Raw genomic sequence first — 26558 nt, 5'->3', positions numbered from 1 at the left:
ACTCACGAGAACACGACATTTTGGAGAGGCGTCGGTGCCCTCTCACCGATCGTATGCTAGTTGAATGTTCCATTGCCACGCTGCTTGCAAACGAGTTGTATCAGGAAACTAAAGTACAGGCATTTGCATCATCCACCTCCTGTCTGATGGACTCCGCCCCGTCCTACGGCGTCCCGTAACCCGAGTCCGACTGCACCGTCGCCTTGGTCATCCCCGCGTCCGACGCCGACTCCATGCTGGCCGTGGAGATGGCTTCAAGCTCACCATTGAGCACAGCCTCGCTCTCGCCGCCCGCATCTGACCGCTCCCAGGCGCCGTCATCGGACCGTCCCACCTTGGCCTCCAACTCCTTGGCCTTGGCCTGCTCCTCCGTCTCCTTGCGCTTCTTCTCTGCCTCCTCGGCCGCTTTCTCCTTCTTTTCGTTGCGAGTTCGAATCACCCAGCTCTCCACAGCAGCGATTGCCGCGGCGGGGTCGTGCTTGTGCTGCAGCAACAGGCCCTGGATCTCTGCAGGCGAGAACTCCAGCTCAGGAATCTTCTTGGCGAAGCGCTCCGCTTGCTCGCCAACCCGTTTGCGGATCACGGCGCGTTCCTTCTCATCTGCCACAGTGTCTTCAACCTCGACCACCTTTGCACCGACACGGCCACGGCGGGAGGGCGCAACCTCGTTTTCGTATGGAGAGTAGATGGCGCGGAATATGGACGCGGTCATGGCCTCGTCTGCGAGCCCGAAGTGGAGAGTCCTGTCAACGCGGCCCGGGCGAATGAGGGCCTTGTCCAGCTTCTCGATGTGGTTGGTGGTCATGATGAGAATACGGCCCTCCTGAGAAGCGACGCCGTCAAGAATGTTCAGCAGGCCAGAGAGCGAGAGGGCACCACCGGCACCAGCTGCCGGTGGCGGCATCTCAGGCATTCTCCAGTGGCGGGGAGAAGCGGAAGGCGGAGTCCTCGCGGGAACGGGCATCTGGACAGGCGCATTGTCACGGGTGTGAGTCAGGCCTGCGCTGTCAATGTCCTCGAGAAGGACGATGCAGCGGGTGGGCAACTCGCTGAAGAGCTTGGAAATTGTCTCCTCGGTAGCCGACGAAGAGTTGAGGTTCACAATGTAGATCTTCATGCTCAACTGGCCTGCCAGCGCAAAGCTGAGCGAGCTCTTGCCCGTGCCCGGAGGGCCGTGGAAGAGGTACCCACGACGGTAGGGAATGCCGCGGTTGGCGTACCACTGACGAGTGTTGATGTCGAGGTAGTCGTGCGCGTCGTTGAGCAGGTCCTTCTTGACACTCTCGTCCAGGATGACGGTGGAGAAGGGGCGGCGTCGGCGGGACATGCACCGCTGCCACATCTTGTCCGAGAGGCTGGCGCGGTAGATGAGGGTCTTGCGGGCGTCCTTTTCCATGTACTCGGCGTAGCACTCGGCGAGCAGCTCCTTGAGAACTCGCGGGTTGCGGCCGTAGCAGTAGATGTACAGTTCCTCACGGTCGTTTTTGCCGTCCTTGGTGTTGGGGCGGATGCGGTGGAAGCGGAAGGTGGTGCCCTTGTACTTGAACGAGTGCTGCGTCTCAAAGTCTGGCGTATAATGAAGGGTGCCCTCCTTGACGTCGTCGTCGCTGCCGCTGCCGTCGCTGAGCTGCTCGCGGTACCAATACCGAAAGTTGCGGAGCCGCATGCTGACCTCCTTGTTAACGCGGAAGCGGCGCGACGAGCGCGAGAAGGCTTGCTTTGAGAGCCACAGCATGACCATTTCATAGGCCTCATCGTCTTCGGCGATGGAGGCCGAGGTCACAAAGTAGAGCTGGACAAACTCGCGGTAATACCAGCGGAGCCAGTCAAACGCAAAGAAGAGACCGAAGCCGGCGACGAGGAAGGGGATGTAGGCGTTGAGATCGATGCCCAAGAAGGTGAGTAGAGGGGAGAGAATGCCGGTGAGGCCAGGGAACAGGTAGTTGAGGGTGAAGAGACTCGAGGTCTCGCCGGGCAGCGACGAAGGCGTCGACGCCGGAGCCGGCGCCTGCTGGTCCTTGTCCATGATGTCCGCAAGGCAAATAGTGAGTGACCTAGCGGGAGAGCATGGGCGGCAGAGACGGTGGTCGACGGCTCGTCGCCGGTAGCTGGAGGGCCGCCGCTCTTAAGTACTGGATAGCTAACGTAGATGGAACGCCGGGCGGGAGGCCAAAGTGGCTCAAGAAAGGTTCGTCATGACGAGCAAACAGCGTCGTCAGCCTGTCGGGCCCTGGTCACTCAAGTAACTGAGCCGAGGCGAGGGCGAGGGTGTTCGCCCACGCACGCAGCGTGCCCGCGTTTGGTGACCGCCATGGGCATGCAGCGTCACGCCGCATCGCCAGGCAGATCAGGCCGCCACCCTCGCCGTGCGCCTGCCCCGGCTCGACCCTGCCTGCATGGACGTGGTCGGCAGGGTCGCGCTTGCCACAGATGGTCGTGCCGGGGCAGATGCGGGTATGGCCCTTGGGCGAATCGCAGCTCCTGGCGCACTGCAGGCGGCGCAGAGTGCCGAGACGGGGACGTTGGCGGCGTGCGGGCAGGTACGACCTGGGTATCTGCTATCTCCCTCCTTACCTCACAGCCTCACATGCATGTGTAGAATTGGGCGAGAGCGGTGGCAGGTGGCAGGTGGTAGGTGCAATCCCTGCCCGGCGACCTGCCCTGGGGCCTGCCTGCTCCAGGGCTTGGGGTGCGGGTGACTCCTGCGGCCTGCGCCGTCGCAAGTCCCGTGGCAGGTGCCATGATGAGGCTCAGTTCCTCAGCCCTGCGGGTTGCCAAAACACCAAACACTGTCACCGGACTGCTCGTTGGCCGCGGCCAAGGGCGGCCTCCCCACTCCTCCTCCCCTTTCCCCTGCCCCTTGTTCTTCCTCTCTGGCGCCGCCCGGCGCAAGTTCGCACGGAACGTCCGCGCCGTCATCGTCGTTGGCCATCGCGCACTCTACGGCGGAAGCAGGTATCGCACGAAGTTGGTACCTTCGACACGCACATGTCCATGCCACCCTCCCATCAACGCGCACCTCAACTCACCCGGTCATCGGCACATGCGGCCCCCCCACCCAGCGAGCATTACCCTCCACCCCTCACCCGCGCCCGCCCGCCGCCCCGCTGCCTGGCCGCCTTGTCGATCTGCCGCCTGGCTGCCTCGTCGCAATGGAAGTGTGCCCTGCCCATCTGCGTTTGCGGCGTCGCCCATGGCCCGTCGTCCGCACACCAGAGCCAACCAGCATTGCCGGTCCGCACCCAGCTCTCTCCCATGCTCCAACCAAGGCATGCAGTGCTCCAGATTCTAAGCGATGCATGGCGCAAGTTGGGTAACATTCTCCTCCAGCCCAAGCAGCTGGGGATCCGCTTCAGGCGCCCGGCGTGCGTGCATGCTGCTGACCTGGGCCATGTACTTTCGGCTCCACGGCTCTAAATCGCTGGACCACTGCCACGTCTGACGACGACCAATCTCGCCTCTTGATTCTCCTTGTCCAAGTTGCAAAGGATTTTACGTAAATTGGGCGCCCGCCCGGCTCGATCGCGGCGATGTCGTGTTTGAACTCCTCGGTCTGAGCCCTTGGTACCTACAAGCTGTTGCAACCCTTGAACGAGCATCAGCCAGCAACCACATAAAGAAATCCAAATTCGTCGCGTCTCGAATGCGACTCCACGCAACAGCGAAACTTCATGCAAGACACAGGCCCGCCCGGCCGCGCGTTGAAGGATTCTTCATGCGGTCCGTGATACGGCGCGTTGGCGTTGCAGGTATAATCGGTCGACCCTGAGCCCGCCCGCGGCCCGCCCGCCCACCGCATCCCATAACGGGTCTCTCTGTTCTACAGCACTCCCTACACGGCTGCCAACGGGCTCTCGATGAATCTATTGTGCTTCACCGATGAGTTTGGTTGAGCTAAGAGGAATTTCGCTCCCGGGTAGATGGTTGTGCGGCTAACAAATTACCTAGGTAGGACCTACAGGTTTTGTCCTCACGTGAGTCGTGATGTGCCAGTCTGGGCATCTGGCTTTGGCCATTGACGTCTCAACTTGCACCTTAGACCCATCTGGTAGTTTTGGCGCTGATGATCCCTCAATTACTATGCCTTCAACGGACCATCGCGTCCGTGGAGCTTGCAGCCTAGTCAAGTCCACAACATGCCGCGCAGTTCCCAACTCCTCTTCTCAACTCCTGGCTCTCTGCTGTTGGCTCTTGGAATCGGACGCGCTGACAGTAACGACTGGTATTGCCGGTTGATTTGGCCGCGCATTGAAGCCGCCTCCCGGATACCCATTGTCATCTGCAAGCCTCTCCCGGGTTCCCAGCTGCTGAACATGTCCCCCCGCAGGCGCCGAAGCATATGCTCCCTGCTCTTCGTAATGCATGTTTTGCCGCGGAATATCTTCGACCATTTCTGCCGGCATAGCCTCGCCATTGTCGTAAACTGTTATCCAAAAGAGGCGACTGTGACACTCGGCCAGACCGTCCATGGGCTCCAACGTCTCCGGCTGAACCCGCGACTTCTTCTTGACGACCGTCGCGTTGGGAGGCGCGCCCGTTGCATATGCCATGATCCTGACCGCCACGGACCGCCATTGGTGCGGTTGGATCTCCTTGTAACGAGAAAACCAGTTCCCGCTGCTCTCCTTTGCATAAAAGGTCATGCGGTTGGGGAAGAAGCCAACAACGGAGCGACTTCTGCGGGAGGATGGCGAGGAGGCCGATGACGAGCGCGATCGTGAAGACATTACGACTTCGTTGACTATGTATGGCCGCGACGCAGAGGGAAATACCAGGGCCGATGGGGTCTTGTACGAAGTCGACGGGGGCAGAGTGCTACCGAGAGTCGTTTGCGCGTCCTCGTTTGCGCATCCCGGCAGGAGGCCAACTAGCCGCCGTGGTGTTTGTGCATCCCGAGACAAAGATCATGGTGACCAAGACTGCTAATGGCTCCTCCGCAGGCGGCAAATACAGAGTCGAGCTCAAGAGTTGGCACTCCTGTGTCGTCTATGTGAGACGGGGCATTGCCAAGTGCCCGGGAGGTAGGAGGCGGTGAGATCATGCCATGTTGAAGCTGCAGCAGCGTTCTTTTCGAATCTTCCGCCGACCCGGTTGGCAAAGGTTTTGGCGATGAGCGCCCGCGACTTCATGGCGACCGAGCGGAGCGCTAGACACTTGCCCGGAAAGCGCCATTGCTCGGCATTCACAATCGTGGGCCTCAAATACCCATTCACGGCAAGCACTCCATCGCAGCCTCATCTCCTATTCCTTCGGAACATCTCGGTTGAGGAAATTGGTAGAAGCGGACGGGGTGAGCCTTCAAGCTAGAATCTTGACCGGTAGTTCACGTGTACGAGACGACATCCTGCTCGTACAGATCGACCTCGTGTTCGAAGCGCCTACTCTGGCTCGCATTGGATCGCTTCCACCGGCCGGGTTTGGTCGTGCTGTGGAATTGTGACGACAGCTGCACGTTGCCGTCTGCGGCCATCCAGGCCATCCAGCGGCGCGCCTACCGGCCATTGTGCCCGTCTGGGACTCGATCGGACCACTCTTGAGAGTTCTCACTAGCTCCTCGGCAGACGTAAATATGGACAGAAAAGGGGGAGCTTGGCCGGGCGTTCTCATGATCCGCTCGTCGCCACGGCATGGTGGCTTGCAACTCGCAGCCCCGGCCTGACCTGACCCATGCCTCTGATCCGAGACAAAACGGCCTTTGTCTGTTCAGCCGACGGTCCATCCGGGGCATCCGGCACTTGTAAGCAGGTGAGGCAAAATACCCCAGGAATGAATGCAACATAGACTCTCCCATGTAAGAACCTACTGCCGAGGCTTGGGGGCCGTCGTGGCACGGAAAAGTCGGCGAGCCAAGACCTGCTCGGAACTGTCTGACGTCCAATGACTTTTCCGCGTCCGATGAGCCACCCTCCAGGGCTAGGTGTCTCGCCCAGGAGCCGCCGTTGCATCGCCCTAATTTAGCATACGCCACCGCCCGCCTGGCTGCCAGCCGAGATGTTGTCTCGCCGGAATGCTCCCTACTGGCGGGCCGACCGCTGACATAAACCAAAGCGAACGCCCAAAGCCAAGGGGAGAAAGACGTTTGTGACGATGCCGGAAGTGCGGCTCGATCACAAACATGCGAGGCAGATTGGGCTGCAGGGATGGACATCGTGCCTCGGAACAGCGGCGCTGCTCTGGCGTTTTGGCGGCAGAAGCCGGAGAGAGAGTTTCCTCGCATCTGTTTCATCCGACGCGCATTCCAATCAGCATCAAACGCCAACAATAGCACACCTGCAGCAGCCAGAGACGCAGCCACACGTGGGGTCAGAGACGCCAGTCACAGTGACTATCAACGGTCCACAACACCCACCCGCCCACAACCCGACGTGCCCGGGGGGGGGTCGCGGCAGCACGGGCAGGCGGTCCATCCATGAGGTGGGTGATTCGGCGTCGCTGCGCGTCTGCGCGTTGCGTTGAAAGAACCTGAAACGCCTGGCCACGTCTCCCACGGAGGCGCCCATGGGCTGACTTGCGCCGTAGCGGGCGCTCATACAAGTGTCATACGTACTTTCCTTCGTACGAAGTACTGCACAGTACCAATTGCTGGCCAATGTTAGGCGACATGTTGTTGGGAAAAGCCGCTGGGCGTTTCGTTCACATGCAGAGTGCGTTGTTGCGTGCCGACTGATGCTGCCCGGGGGCTCTCGAATCGCGCGCGCCAATTGAGCCTGCGACATTGTTTTGCGGTTTGGGCACAAAGAGGTTCTATGGACGGCGATATGTGTCCGCGATGGAAGGTATTGTCGCTGATCTGTGACAAGAGTGAAGCAAACCAGCCCCATTCAGCTTCAGCGCGGATATCAGGTGGCTTATTATCAGGCAGACATAAAATGACGGATGTTTTAAAGAATTGTTTTCCTCTGACAAATATCAGACCTGTTTGCACCTTCTGCGAATGCGTTTGCCTATTGTGTGTCGCTTCTCTATACTTTATGGGGACGGTTTCTGTTACACATCATATATCAGCGATCGCTCGTCCGCCTGCCCACTGTATACACTCATGTCAAGCCTTGGTCAGTTTTCAGCAAAGGCAAAGTTTGCCTTGATAGTTTGCTAGCTACAGTATGTACCAACATATACCAACGCTTTACATAAGATATGCCCCTTCTTCGGCCTCGCCGGGGTTGTCAAGTCGAAATTTATTCACGCATGCGGCTGGGGCAGCACTCAAGTCCATTCTAGACCTCGGATGGACGGTCTCTCAAGCCAGGTCGGAAGCGTGCATTGCGGAAACTGCCCAATTGTTGCATTTTGCCCTGCAAGGTGTGATCCTCTTTAGATGATTGGGTGTCTTCACGATTGCTTCGCGGCAGCTTCGGGGTGACTCTTGGGCGCCAAAGGGTCACTGGAGAAGAAGCTCCTCATCCTCATGTCTCGGATCCACAATACCAGGTACGTGCTGAGGAGGCCCAATGTGAATGCATTCGGCCACAGAGGCACCTCGTCGTGCATCGTCTTCCTCGTCAACATCCAAGCCTCCCCAGCGATGCCCGCCACGAGCTGAAGCGTCCCCGTCACTGGCAGCGCCGAGCGGAGGGCCGCTGCGCCGCCAAAGTAAGCATACATCAACACGTGGTGAAACGTATTCAGCCCCGCAACGATCCGCCAGCCCTCGTGGTGGTGAAGCACGCGAAAGTACGTCAGGTACGGCGTCGTCAAGTGGTGGAAGCCGAAGTGGAGGTCGATCTCGCCGCCCGCGGCCCGGACCCCGAGGACGTCGATATACTCGTAGAACTTGGACGCGTGAAACAGCAGCCGTGCCGTGTCCTGGTACGCAGGCGCGAGTAGTATCAGCGCGAGCAAGGCCGCGGACGCTAGGGAGTAGAATCGGCTGTTGAGTAGCGTGATGCTCCGGACGGATGCGATGGGGCCGCGGGTCTCGACGTAGTGGCCGACAGCACCCCAAGCCGCGACGAAGACGAGAGTTTGCAGTATCATCAAATGCATCTCCATCTTGCGTCATTACTGATAAGGGTTGACTGTCTACTCCATTCTGGGGTCATGGGAAGCTTCCTGAAAGGAGTTCTCCGTGGGGGATGTTATTGGGGTGAGTCACTGGCCAGAGTCCTAGACCGGGAGAGCAGTCCTTCTGCTGCTCCGAACCGGCTCCAATGGCATTTGACGTGTTCAACGTTGCACGAATGAAGACGTGGGAAGTCGAGTGTTCAACTCGAGGCACCAACTCGAGCAACACTGCCGCTTGCGCAACCATGGCTTTCCCATCATTCTCGTGCGTGGGCTGCGACGATATGCACGACTCCAACCGTTCTCGGCGTGGATTCGCGACCATGTCCTGGGCCACGGGAAATGCCGTCAGCAATTCTAACCTGCGGGATGCAGCCCCGTTTATATGAGACGGTTGTTCTTGATGTCCACAGCGCCCGCTCGCTCACTCACCGTGCAGGCTTGATTGCTTTGCCTGTCGAGGCTGACTGATGGCTGCGGTGTCACCTTCAGCTGCATGCGTGTCAGCGGCCGTGTCGCTCGCGATGCGATGCCATGCACGAGGAGCGGCAGAGGCAATATTTCAGCAGATGGGTTCGGCATTTGTGTGGCTCGTCAACCACGGCATCCCATCCCACGCTGCGGTCCGTGCCCGCCATTTCCAATCACTCGCACCAACAAACTGACACGGCGTGGCTGGAACGCCCGCCGTGCTTCGGGGGCTCGTTCCAAAAGGCGGGGGGAGGGGCCCAGGGCCGCCGCCGCCGACGACGACGACGACGACGACATCATCGCGACCGCCCCATCGTCAGGAGACTTTCAGCTGGGCGGCGCCTTTGGATGCGCGTCGAGATACGAAGCGCCGCCGGGCATCCCCCAAAATCTGATTTGGCCGGGCCACGATCGTGGTGACGGGCGGCGCAGCCCCAACGCGTCTTGGACTCGACTCCAACTCAACTCAACCCCCGAGGCCCTGCCCGGCTCGGGCGGCAGAGTTCGCGGGCTCGCTTCTCGCACTATTCTGCTGCCACGGACCGGGAGGATGGGAGGAGGGAACCTTGGTCGATTCGTGCCGTGCGTTGCCCTGGAAGGTGAGGTGACTGAGGCAGTGCCTGCCCGCCAGCCTGCAGAGGAAACCACCTCCTCCTCTCGGACGGAGACGACCCTGGAGCCGAGACACAAGCCGGTCCTGCTAAGGGGCCGGGTACCTTGATGCGTGTGCCGGGCAGAGCGAGTTACCTGCGTCGAAACACGCGACGTGAGCAGCTAGCGGTTCCTGGAGCGCCGGCGTGGGTGGGTGCAGGCTCTGCGTCCACGGCCCCACCGCGCGAGCCCCCTTGGCCAGTCCAGTGCCGTCCCATCCCCCGTCGTCCGTCTCCTGCAGCAGCAGCAGCCCAGCCCAGGCATCCAGCCCTGGCAGGGCCTGTTGGCTGTGCTCCGTCCAGCGCTCGGCCGCACTGCAGCGCGCCTGCGAGTGAGTGAGAGCCCAGCCCTGACTTGCCTCTGGGGCCCGACGGGACCCGCCCCACCTCACCTCAGGCGAGCCCGGTAGGGAGCGCAGGGGAGGGGAGCCCACCTGTAACGCCCGGACGGGCCAATGGCGGGGCGTCTCCGGCTGCCCATCCTCCCACCCATCCTCGCAGCCATGGTGCCGGGCCTGAGATGGGCTTGGCCCGCCGCATGCCCAGTACGAGGCACAAGGTTCCCGAAACCCACCAACTGACTGAGTGGCTCGCCCACTTCGCTCGCCCTCGCAGGGCCCTCCCACCCACTCACGTCGAGGCCTCTCTCGCCGGCTCCTCGCCCTGGGTCGACCGTGCGCCGTGCCAGTACCACCCACGCTACAGGTACTTCCATCGCTCTCCGTAAGGTAGCCAGCCCAGCCAGCGAGCCTGCGCCTGGCAGTGCCCACCCACCCACCGTTTCTCCCCTCGAGGAGGATCTGGCTCCTCTCACTCTCAATCCATCCCCCCCTGCATCAACATCACCACGGCCTCAATCATCTCGCCCGGCGCCCTCCACCGTGCCGTTCACGTCGACCCGCTCATTGCCTCGTGCCGCACACCACCGCCGTCGTTCGTTTTCGACTCGCTCTTTCCCCAGCGTCCTCCGCCGCCGACTCGCATTTCCGACCGTGTCCTATTCTCCGCCCGGTGACCGCTCGATCCGCGAGACTTCCAGCGACAATTACGGTGCCGACGACATAATCCCGAGAGGAGAACAGCCTCCAACGAGGCCAGATCGAAGGAACAGCCGAGAATCTTCAAGTCTGCGGCCTCTGCGGCCGCTCAACCTTCGCTGTGGGCCTGAGTAGGCCTGCCTGCTCCTCAACCGTCGACGACGACCCTCGACATCGACGCAATCGCCGCCATGACTCCCCCGAACGGTAATGGCTCGGGCTCCCATCGGAGGTCCTCAACGAGGACGTCCGGTCGGCTGTCCATAAGCGCCCGAAGCGACGATGATTACGATCTGGACGCCCATGCCGTCTCCGATGGCTTCCGGCCAGCACAGGCTGCCTTCAGGCCGACCGCTTCACAGCCATATCCCACAATACCACAGCCGCCGCCCCCCGTGGCCACAAAGGGCAATCATGAGCCGGAACGCCCGTCGAGCACATCAAAGCCTCCACGCGCCCACGACTCGCTGACGCTACGGAACGATGGCTCAAGCTCTGCTCGTCATTCGAACGGCAGACCGGTCTTGCCCAGCCTGGCGACTGGCACGCCGCTCATGCATGTAGAGACTCCGTACGAAGGACCAACTGGGCCGTCTCACCCGTACGAGATGTATCCGCAGAGGACATTCAGCAACGCATCGACGGCTACGGCCCCCCGCGTCGATCGACAATCATACCACGGACCCCGTGGCCCGACGCACCCTTACGCCCTCTACACTCAGAATACTACGACAAACGAAGAGCCTGAGGAGCAGACACCCCCAAACCACATCCCGGTCGGCTTCACGGGCATGGGTGCCAGCTACCGCCGCCAGATTGGGCCTGACGGTGAAGAGGCTGGTGATCTGATTGGGCCTCTGGGCCATTTGGAGGAACTGCCGCCCTACACGAGATATGCGGAAGATTCTTTTGCCAGAAAGTCTCCCGAGCCCGTCGCCAATCTGTCCCCGTCTCCCGTGCAGCCAATTCCCGGCGCTGGCGGAATTGGAATCGCAACTCGCGACCCCGAGTTCTCCTCAACGGAGGATGACCTCGGAATGCCCTCACGTCCCGTATCACGGAGCGAGAGTCACCACGAAGTCAACACAGCAGCGCGTGAGTACTCGGAAAAGAAGACCATGACCAAGTGGCAGCGGAGAGCAAGGAGAAAGCTCTGGGGCATCGTGCCGTACTGGTCTATTTTCCTGCTGCTGGTGAGCATCGTCATCATGGGCATCGTCATGGGCGCTGTTATCGGGACTGTTCTCGTTGGCCATAACCGTGACAATGGCTCGCCAGGGGACGAGTAAGTTGCTGTCGTGTCACAGGTTTCGATGAGCCTTGGCTAACAGACGTCAATTATCAGGCAACCCGACATGGAGCCAACCGGCACTCCCTCCGACGTCAGGCCGCTTACCGCGCTACCCACCGGCCTACCGCCCCTGGCCACAGGATACTTCTCCCTTCCACCACTCGACACCAGCCAGGCGCCCAAGTCGTGTTTCGTTGAACCGACGCAGGCACAGGCATGGAGTTGCGACATGCCGTTCCGATTCTACTCTATGGACATTCGACAAGATCCAAAGGCTCCACAGACTTGCAACTATGAGCTTACTCTGACTGCCTTTAAGCCATCGACGGCCAAGTTCATATGGGGGACACAGCCCCCGGACGTCCCGGATCCTCAATCTCTCCAGCTTGTCGAGGACAACTTCGAGAGGGGCCGCGGTCCAGCGTGGTGGCTCAGCCTCACCTACAACAAGACAGTCATCGTCTCGGAAGAGGCCTTCCCCGGTCAGAAGAGCAAACGAAATTGGCATTATTTTGACACGCCCATGGCAGGCATCGACCCGACCAGGTTTAAGAAGAAGAATGTCGGTGCCAAGGAGGGCGACAAGCCGTGGATCTGCACGTGGCCAAACACGTCGCTCGAGATATTTGTCTACCCGTCTCAAAACGCCAGCTCCTCCACAAAAGGGAAACCGTCGGCGACCACGACAGCCTCCGTCGACAATGCTACCCCGACCGGAGATGCGGCTCCTGATCACATTCCCGCCTACCCCAAGGTCGTCAAATTTCTGGAACGTCGATACAAGCAACCAAACTCGACGGCTGTCTGTAGACAGGTTCAAGTCACCGACAATGGCCATGGAGTGCAGCCACTTTTCGGCTCCGATGGCAAACCGATAGAAGTGACTATCGCGGAGCGCCGCAGAGGTCTGGATGAAACGCTCATGGAGCACGACCGTTACGGCCAGCGAGACAAGCGTTTCCCCACGAGCTTCTTGTCAAGAGAGGCTCTGGAGCTCACCGACTGCGGCTGCCTGTGGTGGTCTACCTGAACGCACAGCATACCGTGACGCCATTGGTGACAAAATGCACCACCTCGTCACGTTGCCAATTGCATCGGATGTCTGATCCGTGCCAACACAAGCGTTGCTTTATTACAACATTGTATTCACCTTTCTTTGTAACGAATCATGCAGCCGGTTGGGCCGGCTCCCTCTTGCACATTGAGCACACAGACGGCGTATGTAGCGCCTTGCATTTGGAGGTTTTCAACTCGCAGCAGGTGGAACGGATTTCTTTTTGGCCTGGAGTTTTTTGCCGCGGTTGTCACGGGACATATTGCCCCTCTACTTTCTCTCAGTGGATTCTCACACGCACACGCACACGAACGAGCGCGTGCATATTGGGCTGGGATCTGGGTTTATCTGCCACTCATCTTGTTTCTTGCGGCAACGAGACGATGTGGCATAATCAATCATCGTGCGGGTGGAATTTTTGCGTTGCGGTCATTTGCGGGGGAGGTTGGGCGACTCTACGCCATGTTATTTGCGTAGAAGGGCGGGCGGCTTTGGTCACTTGGCGAAAACACTTGCCTTGGTATGGATGGCTTGGGGGAAGAGACCGTGGAGGACGAACGTGATGAAGAAGTATCTGAAGGGACTGAGCGGCCGGTACAGATGGGCTGCAGGGAGGGGGAACATGGGATGGCAACTGGCTAGGCTTGGGCGTGGGCATAGTGGAAAAGAATATACTTGTGACAATACTCTTGACTCGGCGCGCAGAGCGTGGTTGTGATGCTGATGTTCATTATGGCTTGCTACAGAGATGCTTTTCACTCTCAGCCACTGATGATGATGTCTCCAAAACTCATCCCAACACCTATATACAACATTCGAGATATCCAAACACACAAAGTCGTCTAGTATTCGTGACACGTGATTTTCAGGCCCAAAAGGCGACCCTCTCCATCTTCAAGCACAGGCCGCGCTTGCGTGAGTAGAGCTGGCGGGGCAACCTTGATATCCCGGGGTGACGTTGACACGCAGCAGGTGGTGGCACAGTCGCGTCCTTTTCAGTAAAACGTCGTCTCGCCGAGGTGCCTCACGCAGGACCGGAACGGCTGGACGACGCGGGCCCGCCTGACGGGGCAGTCGTCTTGCGGCACGACGTGCTGCGGTCCGGCGTGCCGGCCCGTGTGATATCTTTGTGTTTGAGCTTGAGCTTGAGCTTGCGCTGGCTGGTTCGCCTCCTTGATTCCGTTGAGGAGTCAGGTTGCGCTCTGCTGCTGCTGCTGCTGTTGGGCATCGTCGCCGCCGCCGCCGCCGCTGCCGTCGCCCTCTCCCTCCATCTGCCGAATCTCATTGTCGACAATGTCCTTGCGCCCGTCGCGGAAGTCGCGCATGAGGGAGAGGAAGACCGAGTTCTGCCACTTCTCGCCGGCCTCGTGCTGGACGGACTCGAGGAGTCGCTCCGCGGCCTCGGAGACGGCCGACTTGCCCTTGGCGGCGTCTTCTGGCGGTTGGTGTTGCTGCGGCTGGTCGAGAAGCGTGTCTTCGACAGTTGGGGCGATGGTTTCGGCGTTGATGGTGGTGGTGTGGTCGTTGAGGGAAAGGTTGCCTAGCTCGGGGGTCTCGAGGTCGGTCATGGTGGACGTCTGCTGCTGGCTCGCGACCGCCTCGGTAGCTTCCGACGACGTCTGCGGGAGCGCCGCCTCGTTGAGCTCCAGCTCACGCGCCATCTGCTCCATCGCGGCATCCACATCCGTCATGTTCCCCCCGCCGTTGCTAGCCATCCACCTTGCCATCTCCTGATCGAAATCGGATTCCGCCACCGGCGCCGCCGCCGCCGCAGCAGCACCGGGCTGCATGAACTGCGGCCCCTGCTGGCCAAACATGGGCGAAAAGGCCTGTCCGAAGGCTCCTTGGAAGTTGGGCTGCGCCATCTGCATCTGCATCGGCGCGGCGCCACCACGCATCTGCGGTTGCTGGTGCTGCTGCTGGTTGTTACCGGCCGTGAAGCGAGAAAAGTCGGCGGCCCAGCTCGTCAGGTCGGGCGCGGGAGACGCGCGCGCCTGATGCTGTTGCTGTGCGAACTCGTGCTGCATGTGCTGCGGCATGGGCTGCTGCAGGGCGGCGGCGTGGGCGTTGAGGCGGCCGGCCGGGGAGTGAGGCATGCCGGGGATCATGGCGCCGGCGGGGGGTGCGGAGGGCCCGCCGTTGAGGAACGCGCCGAACGAGTCGTGGCCCTGTTGCGCGGGGTGTTGAGGGCTAGATCGGAAGGACTACAGCGCACACACGAACATGTCAGCTTCGGTATTCCCGCAAGGACGGCGAGGAGGGCCGGGACGGAAGGGCAAGAGGCACGTACGGCATGGCCGTTGACGCCGGCGCGGTCGACGAGCCGGTCCTGGTGGTGGCTGACGTCGCGCGACTGGTGGTCGACGAGCCGCTTGAAAGGCGAGGGCCCGCTGCACGAAGCCTCCGCCATGGTCGCTGCTGTCGTCGCCGCTCGTGCTGCGCAGGCCGAGTGAAGTGCGGCGTGTGGCGATGTGCGAAAGGCGGCCGTCGAGGATAGCTGGGCGAGAGCGGCAAATGCGCGGAGGGGGCACAAGCCGCTGGGAATAGCCTCGGCGCAAGTGGGACGCCGGGTCCAGCTGTCAAAAGCCGGGCGAAGAAAAGATGCGCGGGCGAGGCAGACAAGTGGTCAAGTGTGGAGGGATAGAAAGGCTCTGCGGTGTCCGGGGAAGAGCAAATATCACGAGTCGAGGTGTGGAGGAGGAGGAGAGGTTGTCGTCTGGAGTCTGGACGGTGCAGGCGGATGATACCTTATTCATGGGCGGCGAGCCGGGCCTGTGACGACGCTCCTCCCCCCCATTCGGCCGTCCCGACTCCCGAGGCTCGGAGGCAAGGGGGCGTTACTAAGGCCCCTGTTTTCCGTAGTCCAATCCCATTAACGGGGGTCCAGTCCAGTCCCAGCCAGCGCTGGCTGGGAATGGGAACCCCAGATTTCCCGCCCCTGTGGCGCCCGGCAGCCACGGGCAGTCATTGGTGGGTCGCGACGGCTGACCACTGTTGGTAACTTGGCATCCCCCAGCACCCGGCGCGAGGCAAGGCATCACCAACAGACATCAAACTGCTACATACCCGAGAAGCCGACGAATATTGCCGTTTTTTTTTATGACCTCGCGTCTCTAGCTTCGCGCACTCAAGCCGTTCCTCTTGATAGGTCAGGTGACTGCAATCTGCCTCGGACTGACCATGCGAGCGGCAGGTGGCCCTACCCTGTATGAGTGCTCGTCAATGCTTCGTGCACTCCACGGAATGTGGCCACGTTGTTTATTCATCACTTGCACGTTTACCTTGGCTACGGAGTACAGGCCATGGAGATGTGGTCGCTGTTTACCTGGCCTGCAACAGCCAGGGGCGTCGCGGCGCTTTGTCCTTCCGTAAGCTTGACAAACAGACAATCTCTTGTCTGTATCCTCTTGTCGTAGTTTTGTATGGCTGTTCTGGCGACAAATATGATCAACCAAAAACTGCCCCTTGGTATCAGTCAGCGCCCCAGCCTACCGAGCGCAATCAATTCTCGGTGTCAACTTGATAACCCCACCACGACCATAGACGCGCCCTCACCTGGGTGGACGGTGGTCTGGTTCGAGGTCTGGGTGCCGGTGGTGGGGTCGCGGGGCGCGACGTCACGTGCAGCTCAACCGCCGCCAGCTGTCACCAAGCCATACGGGGCATCTGGTCACTGCAGACAGTGTACACGTCCAGCACGACAGCTGCCAGCTCCTCCACAAGCTCACCATATACCGTCCTCTCCTCGTCCTTTTCTCCCTCCCTCCCGATCGCAAATCACCCTCCGTCTATCTTCACACACAGCCTGCAAAGCGTCGGTCTTGGCGCACCGATCCTCTCCCAAGATGGTACGGCCCCAAGCTCACGAAGCAGAAGCTGGCCCACCACCACCCCTCCCTCCCCTTTGCGCCGTCGCGCGCCGCAGCGACGAGCAACGGCTAACATGATGACACCAGGCGACGCAGGTCATTACGAACTCGGGTCACGATGACATGATTGTACGTTTTGCGCCTCCCGTCTCCCCCGTCGATAGCTCCTCCAGACAGTCCTCCGGCGGCGCGGAATCCCCCCCTTTTGTCGCGGTCAATGGGAGTGTTGCAGAGACACACAGCTCGCTGACTTGGACGTCAAACAGCACGATGCAGTCCTTGACTACTATGGCCGGAAACTCGCCACCTGCTCGAGCGACCGCACCATCAAGATCTTCGAAATCGAGGGCGAGACGCAGCGGCTGATAGAAACACTCAAGGGGTGAGGCTGCCCTCTCCTCTCTTCCCCACGCTCGAATTGTCGTTCGGCCCGACGCTGACAACGCCCGGCTTTTCTGCAGACACGAAGGCGCCGTCTGGTGCGTCGCCTGGGCGCACCCCAAGTACGGCAACATCCTCGCCTCGGCGGGCTACGACGGCAAGGTCTTCATCTGGAAGGAGCAGGCCGGCGGCGGCAGCGTCAGCGGTCCCCAGGGCGGCGTCGGGGGCGGCGCCCCCGGCCAGTGGCAGCGCATCTACGACTTCCCGCTGCACAAGGCGTCGGTCAACATCGTGGCCTGGTCCCCGCACGAGGCCGGCTGCCTCCTCGCGTGCGCCTCGTCCGACGGCAGCGTCAGCGTCCTCGAGTTCAAGGACAACGCCGTCGACCACACCACCTTTGCCGCGCACGGCCTCGGCGTCAACTCGGTCTCGTGGGCCCCCGCCACCTCTCCCGGCAGCATCGTCAGCAGCGCCCCCGGCCCCGGCGCCGTCGGCAACCGCCGCTTCGTCACCGGCGGCTCCGACAACCTCCTCAAGATCTGGGCCTTCGACCCGGCCTCCCAGTCGTATAAGCAGGAGCGCGAGCCCCTCGCCGGCCACGCAGACTGGGTCCGCGACGTCGCCTGGTCCCCCACCGTCCTGCAGAAGTCGTACATCGCCTCCGCCTCCCAGGACAAGACGGTCCGCATCTGGACCTCGGATGCCGCCTCCGCCGGCCAGTGGGACTGCAAGGTCCTCAACTTCGAGGCCGCCGTCTGGCGCGTCAGCTGGTCCCTCAGCGGCAACGTCCTGGCCGTCAGCGGCGCCGACAACAAGGTCACGCTGTGGAAGGAGAACCTCCGCGGCGAGTGGGAGTGCGTCAAGTCCATCGAGGAATGAAGCGTGCCATTGGGGTTGGAGAGGAACATGTGGACCATGGACTAGAAAGAGCCGAAGTAGCAGCGAATAGCCCGCGGCTCAATGGCCGGCTTGGTTGCGAGGCGTTTCGAGGCAAAAGGGAGGCCGGGGAGAAAGGACTTCTCGTGGCCACGTTGGCCCTTGGCCTGGCAGCATCACTCAGGGCACCGCTCATGTGTGCCAGCCGTACGAATGCAATCCGGAGGGGGACACAAGCAGCTAGACACTCCTGAAGAGTAATGAACATGTAAAAAGCGTATTTCTCTTTGTTTTCGTTTTCCATGCCCAACGAGGGCTGTTGCTTATGCCAACCAATCTTCCAGATGCAGCCCAAGTCCGCTCCCACTGCGTTTTGCTTCGAGAAACGGAGCTCGGTAGTCCCGACGGGAGTTCCACGGCGAGCGGCGAGCGTCTGTCTGCTAGGATCTAGCCGCACAAGCCAGAGCCCAACATCTGGAGAGTTATCAAAAATGACACTTTTTCTGGGCGCGACGCGGCGTTGAACCATTTCTTGGTGCAAAAGGCATGGGCCTGCCATTTTCACGCGGCCGGTTCGGATAAGCGGCCGAGGTACTTACATCAACCTGCTCCCTGGACCAGCTGTACGTGCCCAACGACTTGACTTTGGAGATATGCGTGCCAGAGCTTCTGGTAGTTGAAGGTACACACCGCATACAAAGGAAGAGGCCGCCCAGCTGTAGGAACCATGGCTAGCAGATTCGTCGAGGATGGCAGCGGCGCGCGTGACACACGGCGATATCTCAGGTGAATCGCATCGCCATAACGCAGTCACTCAAATCGCATTGCAGCTGCCCGGCTGGCAAGCCTCAACTCGCTTGAAAAGCGGATTCCCGACATCTCCTTATAATATTATGAAATTGGGCCTATGCTACTGCTGTTGCTGCCATTGCTATGCCTTCCGCACTGACTATACCTAAGAGTAGTGCTGTTCACATATACAGAAAAGCCTAAAATGAAAATCATGATACTTCGTAATTCTCCGTCAAGATACCACCTTTTCGTTTTTTTTGCAGGTCGTGCCGTCTTTATGCCAGGAACAGGCCCGCAACGACGGCTGCCAAGACGACAGCCCAAGTGGCGGCCTTGTCAGCAACGAGGGACCGAGAACCGATACTATTGCCCCCGTCGTCGCTGGTGCCGTTCTGGTTCAGGATGAAAATCTCGCCGGTGCTGTCGCTCGTGACCCAGAGCCTGCCCTTGGCGTCCCATGCGAGGCCGACGGGCCGGAAGCAGCCGTCGGGGCAGTTGGCCAGGTCCGGAGTCGAGAGCACATCAACGGCAGCCGTCATGCTGTCGTGAGCGGCGGTGGGCTCGCCCGTGTCCTTGTTGAACGCGACCGAGGCAATGCGGTAGCCAGTGGGGTTCTTGCGGTTCCCTGCGTAGAGGTTGTTAGTAAATTAGCACGACGTGAAAAGGCCAAACGCAGAGGTGGCGCTTACAGCTGCCGTGAAATGAGAGGAACGCATTGGACCCATCCCGGCTGAACTTGATGTCCAGAGGCGCGGTATGGGCCTGGAAAGCCAACCGCGGGGCGACGTAGTCCTTGTTGCACTGGTCGTCGGACAGAGTCTTGGCGTCATCGGGGCCGGGGAACTGGTCCGCCGTCTTGAGAGAGCCGAGATTGGGAAAGCTTGTCGTGTTCCAGATGGCGTAGCACCGCGGGAAGCCGTAGTTGCCGCCCTGGTCCTTGGTCGTGGAGCTGTCATTGAGGCGGCCATGGTAATTGAGCTCCTCGCCAGGGTTATCCTGGTGAATGTCCTCGCCATTGCGGGTGATTTCGTCAATGGAATTCTCGACAGACCAGATGCCGCCCTTGGACGGATCCTCCGCCACGCCGACAGAGTTTCTCAGCCCCCAGCCAAGCAAGACGCCGTCCATGAAGCCGTAAGGGGCGTCCTTGTCCCCGAGGCGTGACACGTCGAAGGCACGGATCTGGGCGTGTCCACTCGACTTGTTGCGGGCCAGGGGGTCTTCGTCGTCGACGGTTCCACGCGAGACGACGAGCATGCCCGGCTTCTTCTGGGACATGAGAAGGGTGCGAGTCGTCTTGTCGGTGGACGACATGTTGGCAATGACGGTGCGATTGGAGTCGGCTACCGTGCCGGCCTTGGCGTCGTAGGCCCACGCATAAACTTTGGACGAAGACGAGGCGTAGAGCGTCTTGCCGTCATCGGAGAGGGCGAGGCCATGGTTCAACTGCAGCGCCGTGTAAGTCGGCGCCCCGATCCTCGCTGCGTGCTGTCTCACTACCGCAGGTACTGCTCGGTGTCTATTGGCTTACCTCGGTGCTGCTGATGATCTTCTTGGGCTGGCTCGTCACGACGCAGGTTTCGCCCTGATCCTGGTCGACCGTGAGGCGGAAGACGCCCACGCCCGAGTCGACGACAAGCAGGGCGCCGTCCTTGTCGAAAGCGATGCTGCGGGGCTTCTTGAAGCCGTGCGCGGCGAGGCGGTACTGCCAGCCCTTGGCGGCGACGGGGGGCTCGTAAGAAACCTTGAGCTTATTGGGGCAGCTGTCGTCGGCGCGGGGGACGATGACCTTGGCGGCGGCGTCGGTGACGGCGGCCGCAGCGGCCAGGGCGACGAGGAGAGAGCGCAGGGCCATTGCGATTCGATGACGCTGTGGTAATACACTCTTTGACAGACTCGCAAGACGCGGGGTTGCGCTTTTGACGTGGTGTCAAATCGATGGGAGAGGATCCCTCGAAACGACAACGACAAGCACACACAAGCAAACGCAGCACACACCCAGAGGGGGAGAAAAAAGAAAAGAGAGCCCTGCGATGCCTGGACGAGAGGTGAGAAACTCGAAGAGGATGGCGAGCTCGTAAAAAAGACCGGGACGCTACGCTACACTACGGCGGGCTTACACTTTTGGCGGCGAGCGGGGTGGCTTCCACCCAGTGGCTTTCTTGGTGGCTTCCCGCCCGCGCGAAGCGGTTTACTCTTGCGGAAGGAGGGGTCCGGCTCTGTCAAGTGCTAACCTCATTCGCCCCTTCCCCGTGAGGCGCCCAGGCCCCAGGGGACCGACCCAGACCCAGAACCTTGGAAGGCTCTTGCCGACTTCGAACAGTGGGAACTTTGGCGCTTAACTCGCTAGCCGACGAAGCTAGCAGTATACGTCCCATTGAAATATTCGGGTTATCAGTCCGTTAGGCGGCCCCAGCCTGGCTGGTCTCGCGTCTCTTGCATCTCCTGCTCCGACTCGGAGACCTGCGCCAGAGAGTCGAGACCCACGCATGCATCGCTTCGTTCCGGCCGCCGCCACGCGAGAAAAGCCCGCTGCGGAGGATGCCTGAAATTGCCCTGCAGTAATTACGCGCCATGGCGCCTGCGGGATCACCGCGGATGTGGAAATCCACGGATGTGAGGCAAGGATATCGATGATTTTCCGTGCCGCGTCCGACTCGAAACTCCCGACGGCTGCCCCCGCCCCCTCACGAGCTGATGCTCAGCCCTGCCAATATTTGAGCCCCCAGGCGCATGCACACCCCGGCCGGCACTCTGGCGGTCTGCCGATCCGGAACCGACAAGACCCTGCGGGTGGGTATGTCGTCTACGCGACTCATCAGACAGGATGCATTGATGCGCTCGACTCAGCAGCCGAATGTCTGGAATTGGGCTCGACGAGGAAACTAGACTTGGCCTGCGCTCTGCAGGTACCAACATAGATCGCCACGCCGGGTGGATGACGACAGCGTCGTCCGTGCCACCTGGCGCGCTCGTCCATCTGCCTCGATTAATAGAGGCCGGCTCGACCAGCTCCACGCGTCGTCATGCTGGGCTTGGGCTGCACGACGGCCAATTCCTTCTTCTACGCGTACGGTTTCAGAGCACACCCGTTCCGCGTCGCGGCCAGCCCCAAGTGACTGAAGACATGTCGAGACGTTACGTGTGCTTTAAGTAATAGCACGGCCAAGTTTAATTTGGGATTCTATACACGTTCGCCGTTTATACGGCTGGACGCGGCCGACAGACGACGGTTGGGCAATGGAATACAAGAAAGCTATGCTTCCCCATGATCACGCCGATGTCTTTTAAAACGTTCAGAGTTGGACATTGTGTTTGGAGGACGGCTCTGACCATGTTCACTTCGATTAATGATTGTCATGAAATCTTGACGGGTGACGACGATGGCATATAAATATATTGCCCATTCTCTCTTGGAATGAGCCTCTGCAGGCCGCACATCTCCCTCCAAGCGCGTCACAACTACCCTGACGCATTGCCGTCATAGACCTTGATTCCCTTCTCCACCCACTGTCATCTCCCCCGCCATGCGCGTCTCTCATCTTGTCCTCACCATCGCGGGGGCCCTCGGGGTCGTCGCGTCAGTCACCCCCACGCCCCAGGTCGTCACTCCTGCGGCGCGCGACCATAATGCCAACGCCGAAGTCCATGAATCGTCGGGACCGGGGCGTCGTGAAGTTGCGGCGAGCGGAACCGATCTCGCCGACCAGAGCAGCAACCACCTTGAGCGTCGGAGGGGAGGCGGGGGCGGAGGTGGTCGCGGCGGTGGTGGCTTCGGCGGCGGGCGTGGAGGTGGCGGCCATTCAAGTTCAAGTGGCTCCCGTCATGCAAGCTCAGGTAGCTCCCATGCAAGCTCAGGCAGCTCCCATGCAAGCTCAGGCAGCTCTCATGCAAGCTCGGGCGGTGCCAAGGGGAGCAACAGCCACGGGAGCCAGGGAAGCCAAGGCCAGGCCAGTGGTGGTAACAAGGGAGGCCAAGGACACCACGGCCAGACGAACGGTGAGAATAGCGGAACCACCCAAAACGGTTACCAAGGCCAGATGGCCGGTGGCAACAAGGGAGCACAAGGACATCAAGGCCAGACAACAGGCGGCAACGGCGGAACCACCCAAAACGGATATCAAGGCCAGATGGCCGGCGGCAACAAGGGAACTCCAGGACACCAAGGCCAGACGACTGGCGGCAACGGCGGAACTCAACAAGGATACCAAGGTCAGATGACCGGTGGCAACAGGGGAACCACCCAAGGATACCAAGGACAGACAAACGGCGGCAACACGGGATCCCAACAAGGATACCAAGGCCAGATGACCGGTGGCAACAGGGGAACCCAAGGATACCAAGGCCAGACAAACAGCGGCGGCCAGAGCAACTTCAGGGGAAGTAAGGGCGATATGGAAGGCGCCGGCTACAATCCATCCAATCCCTTTCGAGAATTTGGCCACGCAATTGCGGACGAAGCAGGTTCTGATCTTATCGACGACGTCATGCCTGGGAAGAAAAAATATCCGTAACTATCTACCTTTTGTCACCTGTCCGGTCATGGTTCTGGCAACGAGCCCAGCCAGGCTTCTCCCTACCACGTGTCCGGCCCTGGCTCTGGCCAGAGCGAGCCTGGTCATGGTTCTGGGCATCATCCGCAGTTTCAGCCGAATATGCCGTTCTATACGGAACGCGCCAGGCTGTTCAAGAGACCGTCAAGTCTTAGTATTTTCTGTTATTTGAATGTTTTGGGGGTCATCTCGCTGGACCGGGACTCATGTGTTATGAATTTATGGCTTTCGTTTCGTACATATATGAATTCTTGACACCGTTGAGCAATAACCGCCGTTCTTCTTGAGTTGAGGTTCTGCATCTGTCGAGTCGCCCCTGGTAGTGTCTAATAGTCGGCATTTTTGGACTGGCGGTATCCACGGGGCGGTTTGGGTTCAAAACGCCTGATACTCGTCACGCGCCCGCCACACGAAATAGGAAGCAAAGTGATGGCTTGGGCCCAGTGCAGTCAATACGATGTTAGTAGAAACTTCAGCCAGCGTCACAGAGGCGATTCCAACAACTATAACCGTACGATCAGTGCCCTCCGTGAAGTCGGGCAGTGATCAGCCACCCCTCAACTCGCACGGCGGAAAGTTGAAGGCCCCACAACTGAGCATATAAGTAGCAGCTGGATTCCCCTGAGACTCGTCGCCTTGGTAATGACGTGGGTGCCGTTCAATTAACATGTATGGCATAGCGGCGCGGGGAGGACTGGTAGGGACATGAACTCAAAGATGTCACTTACCCCACGCTTGTTGCGAGCATCGACCGCGCCACGCGCTCAACCCCGAACCCAAACCGCGTTTGAGAAAAAGCCATAAAGTCTCGCCCACTGCTCTAGCCTAGTGCGAGAACAAAAGCGCAATCCGTTCCACAAGACGTAATATTTGCCCCCTTCCGACGAGATGTGCGCTGCGATTGTCGTCTGGTATCTGTCGACGCTTCGAGCCCCCGCGTACACGCCGGCCACTTCGTTGAGCCCTTTCTCTAATACAGCTGGCCACGAGTTTACCGAGACGTTTTGTGTTGGCGTGCGCATAAGTCAGTCCTTTCCAGGGCCTCGAGGGTTCATGAATCTTGCAGCAGATTTGCTGTGAAACTCCGGCAGTGCGTCTGCATCGCCACGGAGTAAAACTGGATGCCCCGCCCTCGGTTTGATCCAACTTCCGCTGCACGCGGGCATGCACTTCGTACAGTGTCGTCGCCGGGGCACTCGCATGACGCGCCGAAATCCAGAACGCGGGGAGGGTTGCGTATGCCCACTGCGCTTTGAAAAGCAATTACAAAGTATGAGGGAGCATGTGAGGTGCAGATAGAGAATAAATATCGTGCCCGCCGCTCACACAAGGACGCTACGTCTTTCTTTCTCCTTGTCCTCGGCTTTCTCTCCCGGACATGGGCTGAGGCGCATCATCGACGACCGCAAACACTCTATTTGTTCTAGCTGGCCTGGCCACCACACACGCAAACGATACTCGCTGCGCTCGGTGCCCACCGAAGAGCACTGTAAAAGACAAAACAAGACTCGAGACACCGTCCGCGTACCCGAACCAAGACCATTCCGTCGAGGAACCCACAAGCGCGCATCAGCCGGTTCTTCACAACGCCAAGCGCCCGCGAGCCAAGGAAGGCGAGAACACACACACACACCCATTGCAAGCCGCAACCGGAGAACCAAGGTGGCTCGCCCAGCACGCGAGATGGTGAAAATTGCAGCTGTGGCCTTGCTGGCCGGGGCCGTGGCTGGGGCACCGGCACCCCAGGACGCTCCGGCGGTCCCGCCCAAGGTCGATCCCATCCCGGCGCCGCCAAATATCATGGGTTGGCTCGGAGTCATGGGTGGTACCATTGGCGTCGTGAGCTGGATACATGGCCTTATAGAGGCCGACTATAAGAAGTACAGAGTCGGTTCGACCATGAGGATCGGCGCAGGTTCGGGCATCACCAAGGAACAAAGTATGGCTGGAAAAGCGCCACAAATGTAAGTCGCCCTTTGACGACGAAGCCGTCCATCACGAGACGTGTTTTCGGGCATGCCTGGACACCACGCCGGTACCCGACGTCTCGTGGATGCCCGCTTGCAGCAAGCAGTCCATCACGATACTGACCATGACGCCAGCGAGGTCTACGACAGTGAGGGGATATGGACTGGCCATCATGTCAATTGGAAGGAAAGGGGCATGAGGGACGGCGAGGCCACCAAGGAGCTTCGTGTGGCGCACAAGAGGCAATGCGAATACACAATCTTCAACAGTAGGTTCGATCCCCTGTGCGTGTCCTTTGTCAGTACAAAGTACCACGACAGGACGGCGACGAATTCCATGTCCTACGCCGTCATTGGGGAGTTCGGAAAGTACTGCGGTGCGCGTTGGTACGAGAGCCAGTTCCAGCCATATCCCGGGAATCCGTGGAAGACTGCTTGCATGTGGATCGGGCCCAGCGACAGTGGCCATCACACGGGGTTCCAGGTCAGGTGGCCAGGATTCTACGCTGGAGAAAATACGGACCTGGCCACAAGGCTAAAAAACAACGAGACTATTGATCCAACCGAGCTGTGCGACGGCATCACCTTTGGACTGCGCATGGAGCATCATCCGTCAGTCCTGATCTTCAACAACACCAACACCGGGAGGATCGAATACATGAGCCCCGGAAACCCCGGACACCGCACTCGCCCAAGATCCTGCATTGACTATCGCGATGACCGGAGCCAGAGGGACCGCGACATGGACCCCAACTTCCGCGAACAGTGTTTCAGCAGGGACAAGGTCACTGGTCGGTTTTACTCCGAATCGTGGTTTCCCGGCTGGGTTAGAACTTGGATAGAGCAAATCTGGGCGATGAAATGTAAGGTGCCCGAGGTCGGCTTCTGTCCCATCCTCGCCCGCCCAATCTCGGGCAGCGTCCTCGATATACAGAAACCCGACTTCAAGGACAGGCCAGACGAGCCCAAGAAGCCCAAGGGGGATATGAAGCCCGAGGAGCCCGAGGACCTCGAGGAGCCTAGCCTGGTCCGCCGCGACGACTGGATGACCCAACAGCTCACCGTCAGCAACCACGAGAGCCACTCCGCCCGCAGGCTCTGCGAGTCGGACATGTCCCATGGCCCGGACTTTGCCCACGACGAGGAGCGCCTGTTCTGCGAGATGGGCTCCAAGACCCTGTACCCCTTCTGCGGCGGCCCGGACGGCGACGGCCCCACCACCGACTGCTTCGACGCCGAGACGCGCACCCTCGTCGACACGGGCCGTCGGTACAAGCGCGACGCCGCGCCCGTGGCGGGCTACCTCGAGGTGCGCGACTGGCGGACCAGCAAGGCCCGGTACGACTGATGGGTGGGCCGAGGCGCTCCCGAGGCACTTCGGACGGGGAGGATCGGGGCTGGGCGCGTTGTGATGGAAATGCCGCCATGTGTCGCGCCTTGCGTGCTCCGGGCTGGCGAGGTGTCCTAATCGGTACGCATCAGGGGTAACAGCTCTTGACAACAACAGGCAGAGGAGGAAGTGAGGAGTAATGGACAGGCAGCCAGAACCAGAATGCACACTCAAGGCTACCTATGGGTTGTTTTGTAATTCCGGGTATGTAACAGAAAAAAAG

At 60.1% G+C, this 26558-nt stretch overlaps 10 protein-coding genes across 10 annotated transcripts; 5 read left to right on the top strand and 5 right to left on the bottom strand.

Moving 5' to 3' along the window:
• Nucleotides 1-163: 163 nt before the first annotated feature.
• On the bottom strand, nt 164-2026 carry PLICBS_007711 (uncharacterized protein; the record flags this gene model as incomplete). Its single annotated transcript, XM_018321175.2, has 1 exon — nt 164-2026. One exon carries the CDS (start codon nt 2024-2026, stop codon nt 164-166), a length of 1863 nt encoding a protein of 620 aa, XP_018181072.1.
• A 2137-nt stretch (nt 2027-4163) lies between these two features.
• PLICBS_007710 (uncharacterized protein) lies at nt 4164-4727 on the bottom strand (the record flags this gene model as incomplete). The annotated part of the gene is made up of 1 exon (XM_018321174.2): nt 4164-4727. One exon carries the CDS (start codon nt 4725-4727, stop codon nt 4164-4166), a length of 564 nt encoding a protein of 187 aa, XP_018181071.2.
• Nucleotides 4728-7332: 2605 nt separating this feature from the next.
• On the bottom strand, nt 7333-7992 carry PLICBS_007709 (uncharacterized protein; the record flags this gene model as incomplete). Its single annotated transcript, XM_018321173.2, has 1 exon — nt 7333-7992. The coding sequence occupies one exon, from the start codon at nt 7990-7992 to the stop codon at nt 7333-7335; it is 660 nt and encodes a 219-aa protein (XP_018181070.2).
• A 2361-nt stretch (nt 7993-10353) lies between these two features.
• Nucleotides 10354-11451, top strand: PLICBS_007708 (uncharacterized protein; the record flags this gene model as incomplete). The annotated part of the gene is made up of 1 exon (XM_018321172.2): nt 10354-11451. One exon carries the CDS (start codon nt 10354-10356, stop codon nt 11449-11451), a length of 1098 nt encoding a protein of 365 aa, XP_018181069.2.
• A 66-nt stretch (nt 11452-11517) lies between these two features.
• PLICBS_007707 (uncharacterized protein) lies at nt 11518-12483 on the top strand (the record flags this gene model as incomplete). The annotated part of the gene is made up of 1 exon (XM_065601232.1): nt 11518-12483. The coding sequence occupies one exon, from the start codon at nt 11518-11520 to the stop codon at nt 12481-12483; it is 966 nt and encodes a 321-aa protein (XP_065457304.1).
• Nucleotides 12484-13697: 1214 nt separating this feature from the next.
• Nucleotides 13698-14917, bottom strand: PLICBS_007706 (uncharacterized protein; the record flags this gene model as incomplete). The annotated part of the gene is made up of 2 exons (XM_018321171.1): nt 13698-14711; nt 14798-14917. 2 exons carry the CDS (start codon nt 14915-14917, stop codon nt 13698-13700), a joined length of 1134 nt encoding a protein of 377 aa, XP_018181068.1.
• Nucleotides 14918-16352: 1435 nt separating this feature from the next.
• On the top strand, nt 16353-17636 carry PLICBS_007705 (GTPase-activating protein S13; the record flags this gene model as incomplete). The annotated part of the gene is made up of 4 exons (XM_018321170.2): nt 16353-16355; nt 16464-16505; nt 16643-16758; nt 16838-17636. 4 exons carry the CDS (start codon nt 16353-16355, stop codon nt 17634-17636), a joined length of 960 nt encoding a protein of 319 aa, XP_018181067.1.
• Nucleotides 17637-18700: 1064 nt separating this feature from the next.
• On the bottom strand, nt 18701-20280 carry PLICBS_007704 (uncharacterized protein; the record flags this gene model as incomplete). Its single annotated transcript, XM_018321169.2, has 3 exons — nt 18701-19050; nt 19115-19871; nt 19957-20280. The coding sequence occupies 3 exons, from the start codon at nt 20278-20280 to the stop codon at nt 18701-18703; spliced, it is 1431 nt and encodes a 476-aa protein (XP_018181066.2).
• Nucleotides 20281-22465: 2185 nt separating this feature from the next.
• On the top strand, nt 22466-22939 carry PLICBS_007703 (uncharacterized protein; the record flags this gene model as incomplete). Its single annotated transcript, XM_065601231.1, has 1 exon — nt 22466-22939. One exon carries the CDS (start codon nt 22466-22468, stop codon nt 22937-22939), a length of 474 nt encoding a protein of 157 aa, XP_065457303.1.
• A 1722-nt stretch (nt 22940-24661) lies between these two features.
• PLICBS_007702 (uncharacterized protein) lies at nt 24662-26293 on the top strand (the record flags this gene model as incomplete). Its single annotated transcript, XM_018321168.2, has 2 exons — nt 24662-24942; nt 25081-26293. 2 exons carry the CDS (start codon nt 24662-24664, stop codon nt 26291-26293), a joined length of 1494 nt encoding a protein of 497 aa, XP_018181065.2.
• Nucleotides 26294-26558: the final 265 nt, after the last annotated feature.

The sequence above is a fragment of the Purpureocillium lilacinum genome, assembly GCF_023168085.1.
Source record: "Purpureocillium lilacinum CBS 284.36 DNA, scaffold_5, whole genome shotgun sequence".
Classification (NCBI taxonomy): domain Eukaryota; kingdom Fungi; phylum Ascomycota; class Sordariomycetes; order Hypocreales; family Ophiocordycipitaceae; genus Purpureocillium; species Purpureocillium lilacinum.
This window is presented reverse-complemented; position numbering and strand designations above follow the sequence as displayed.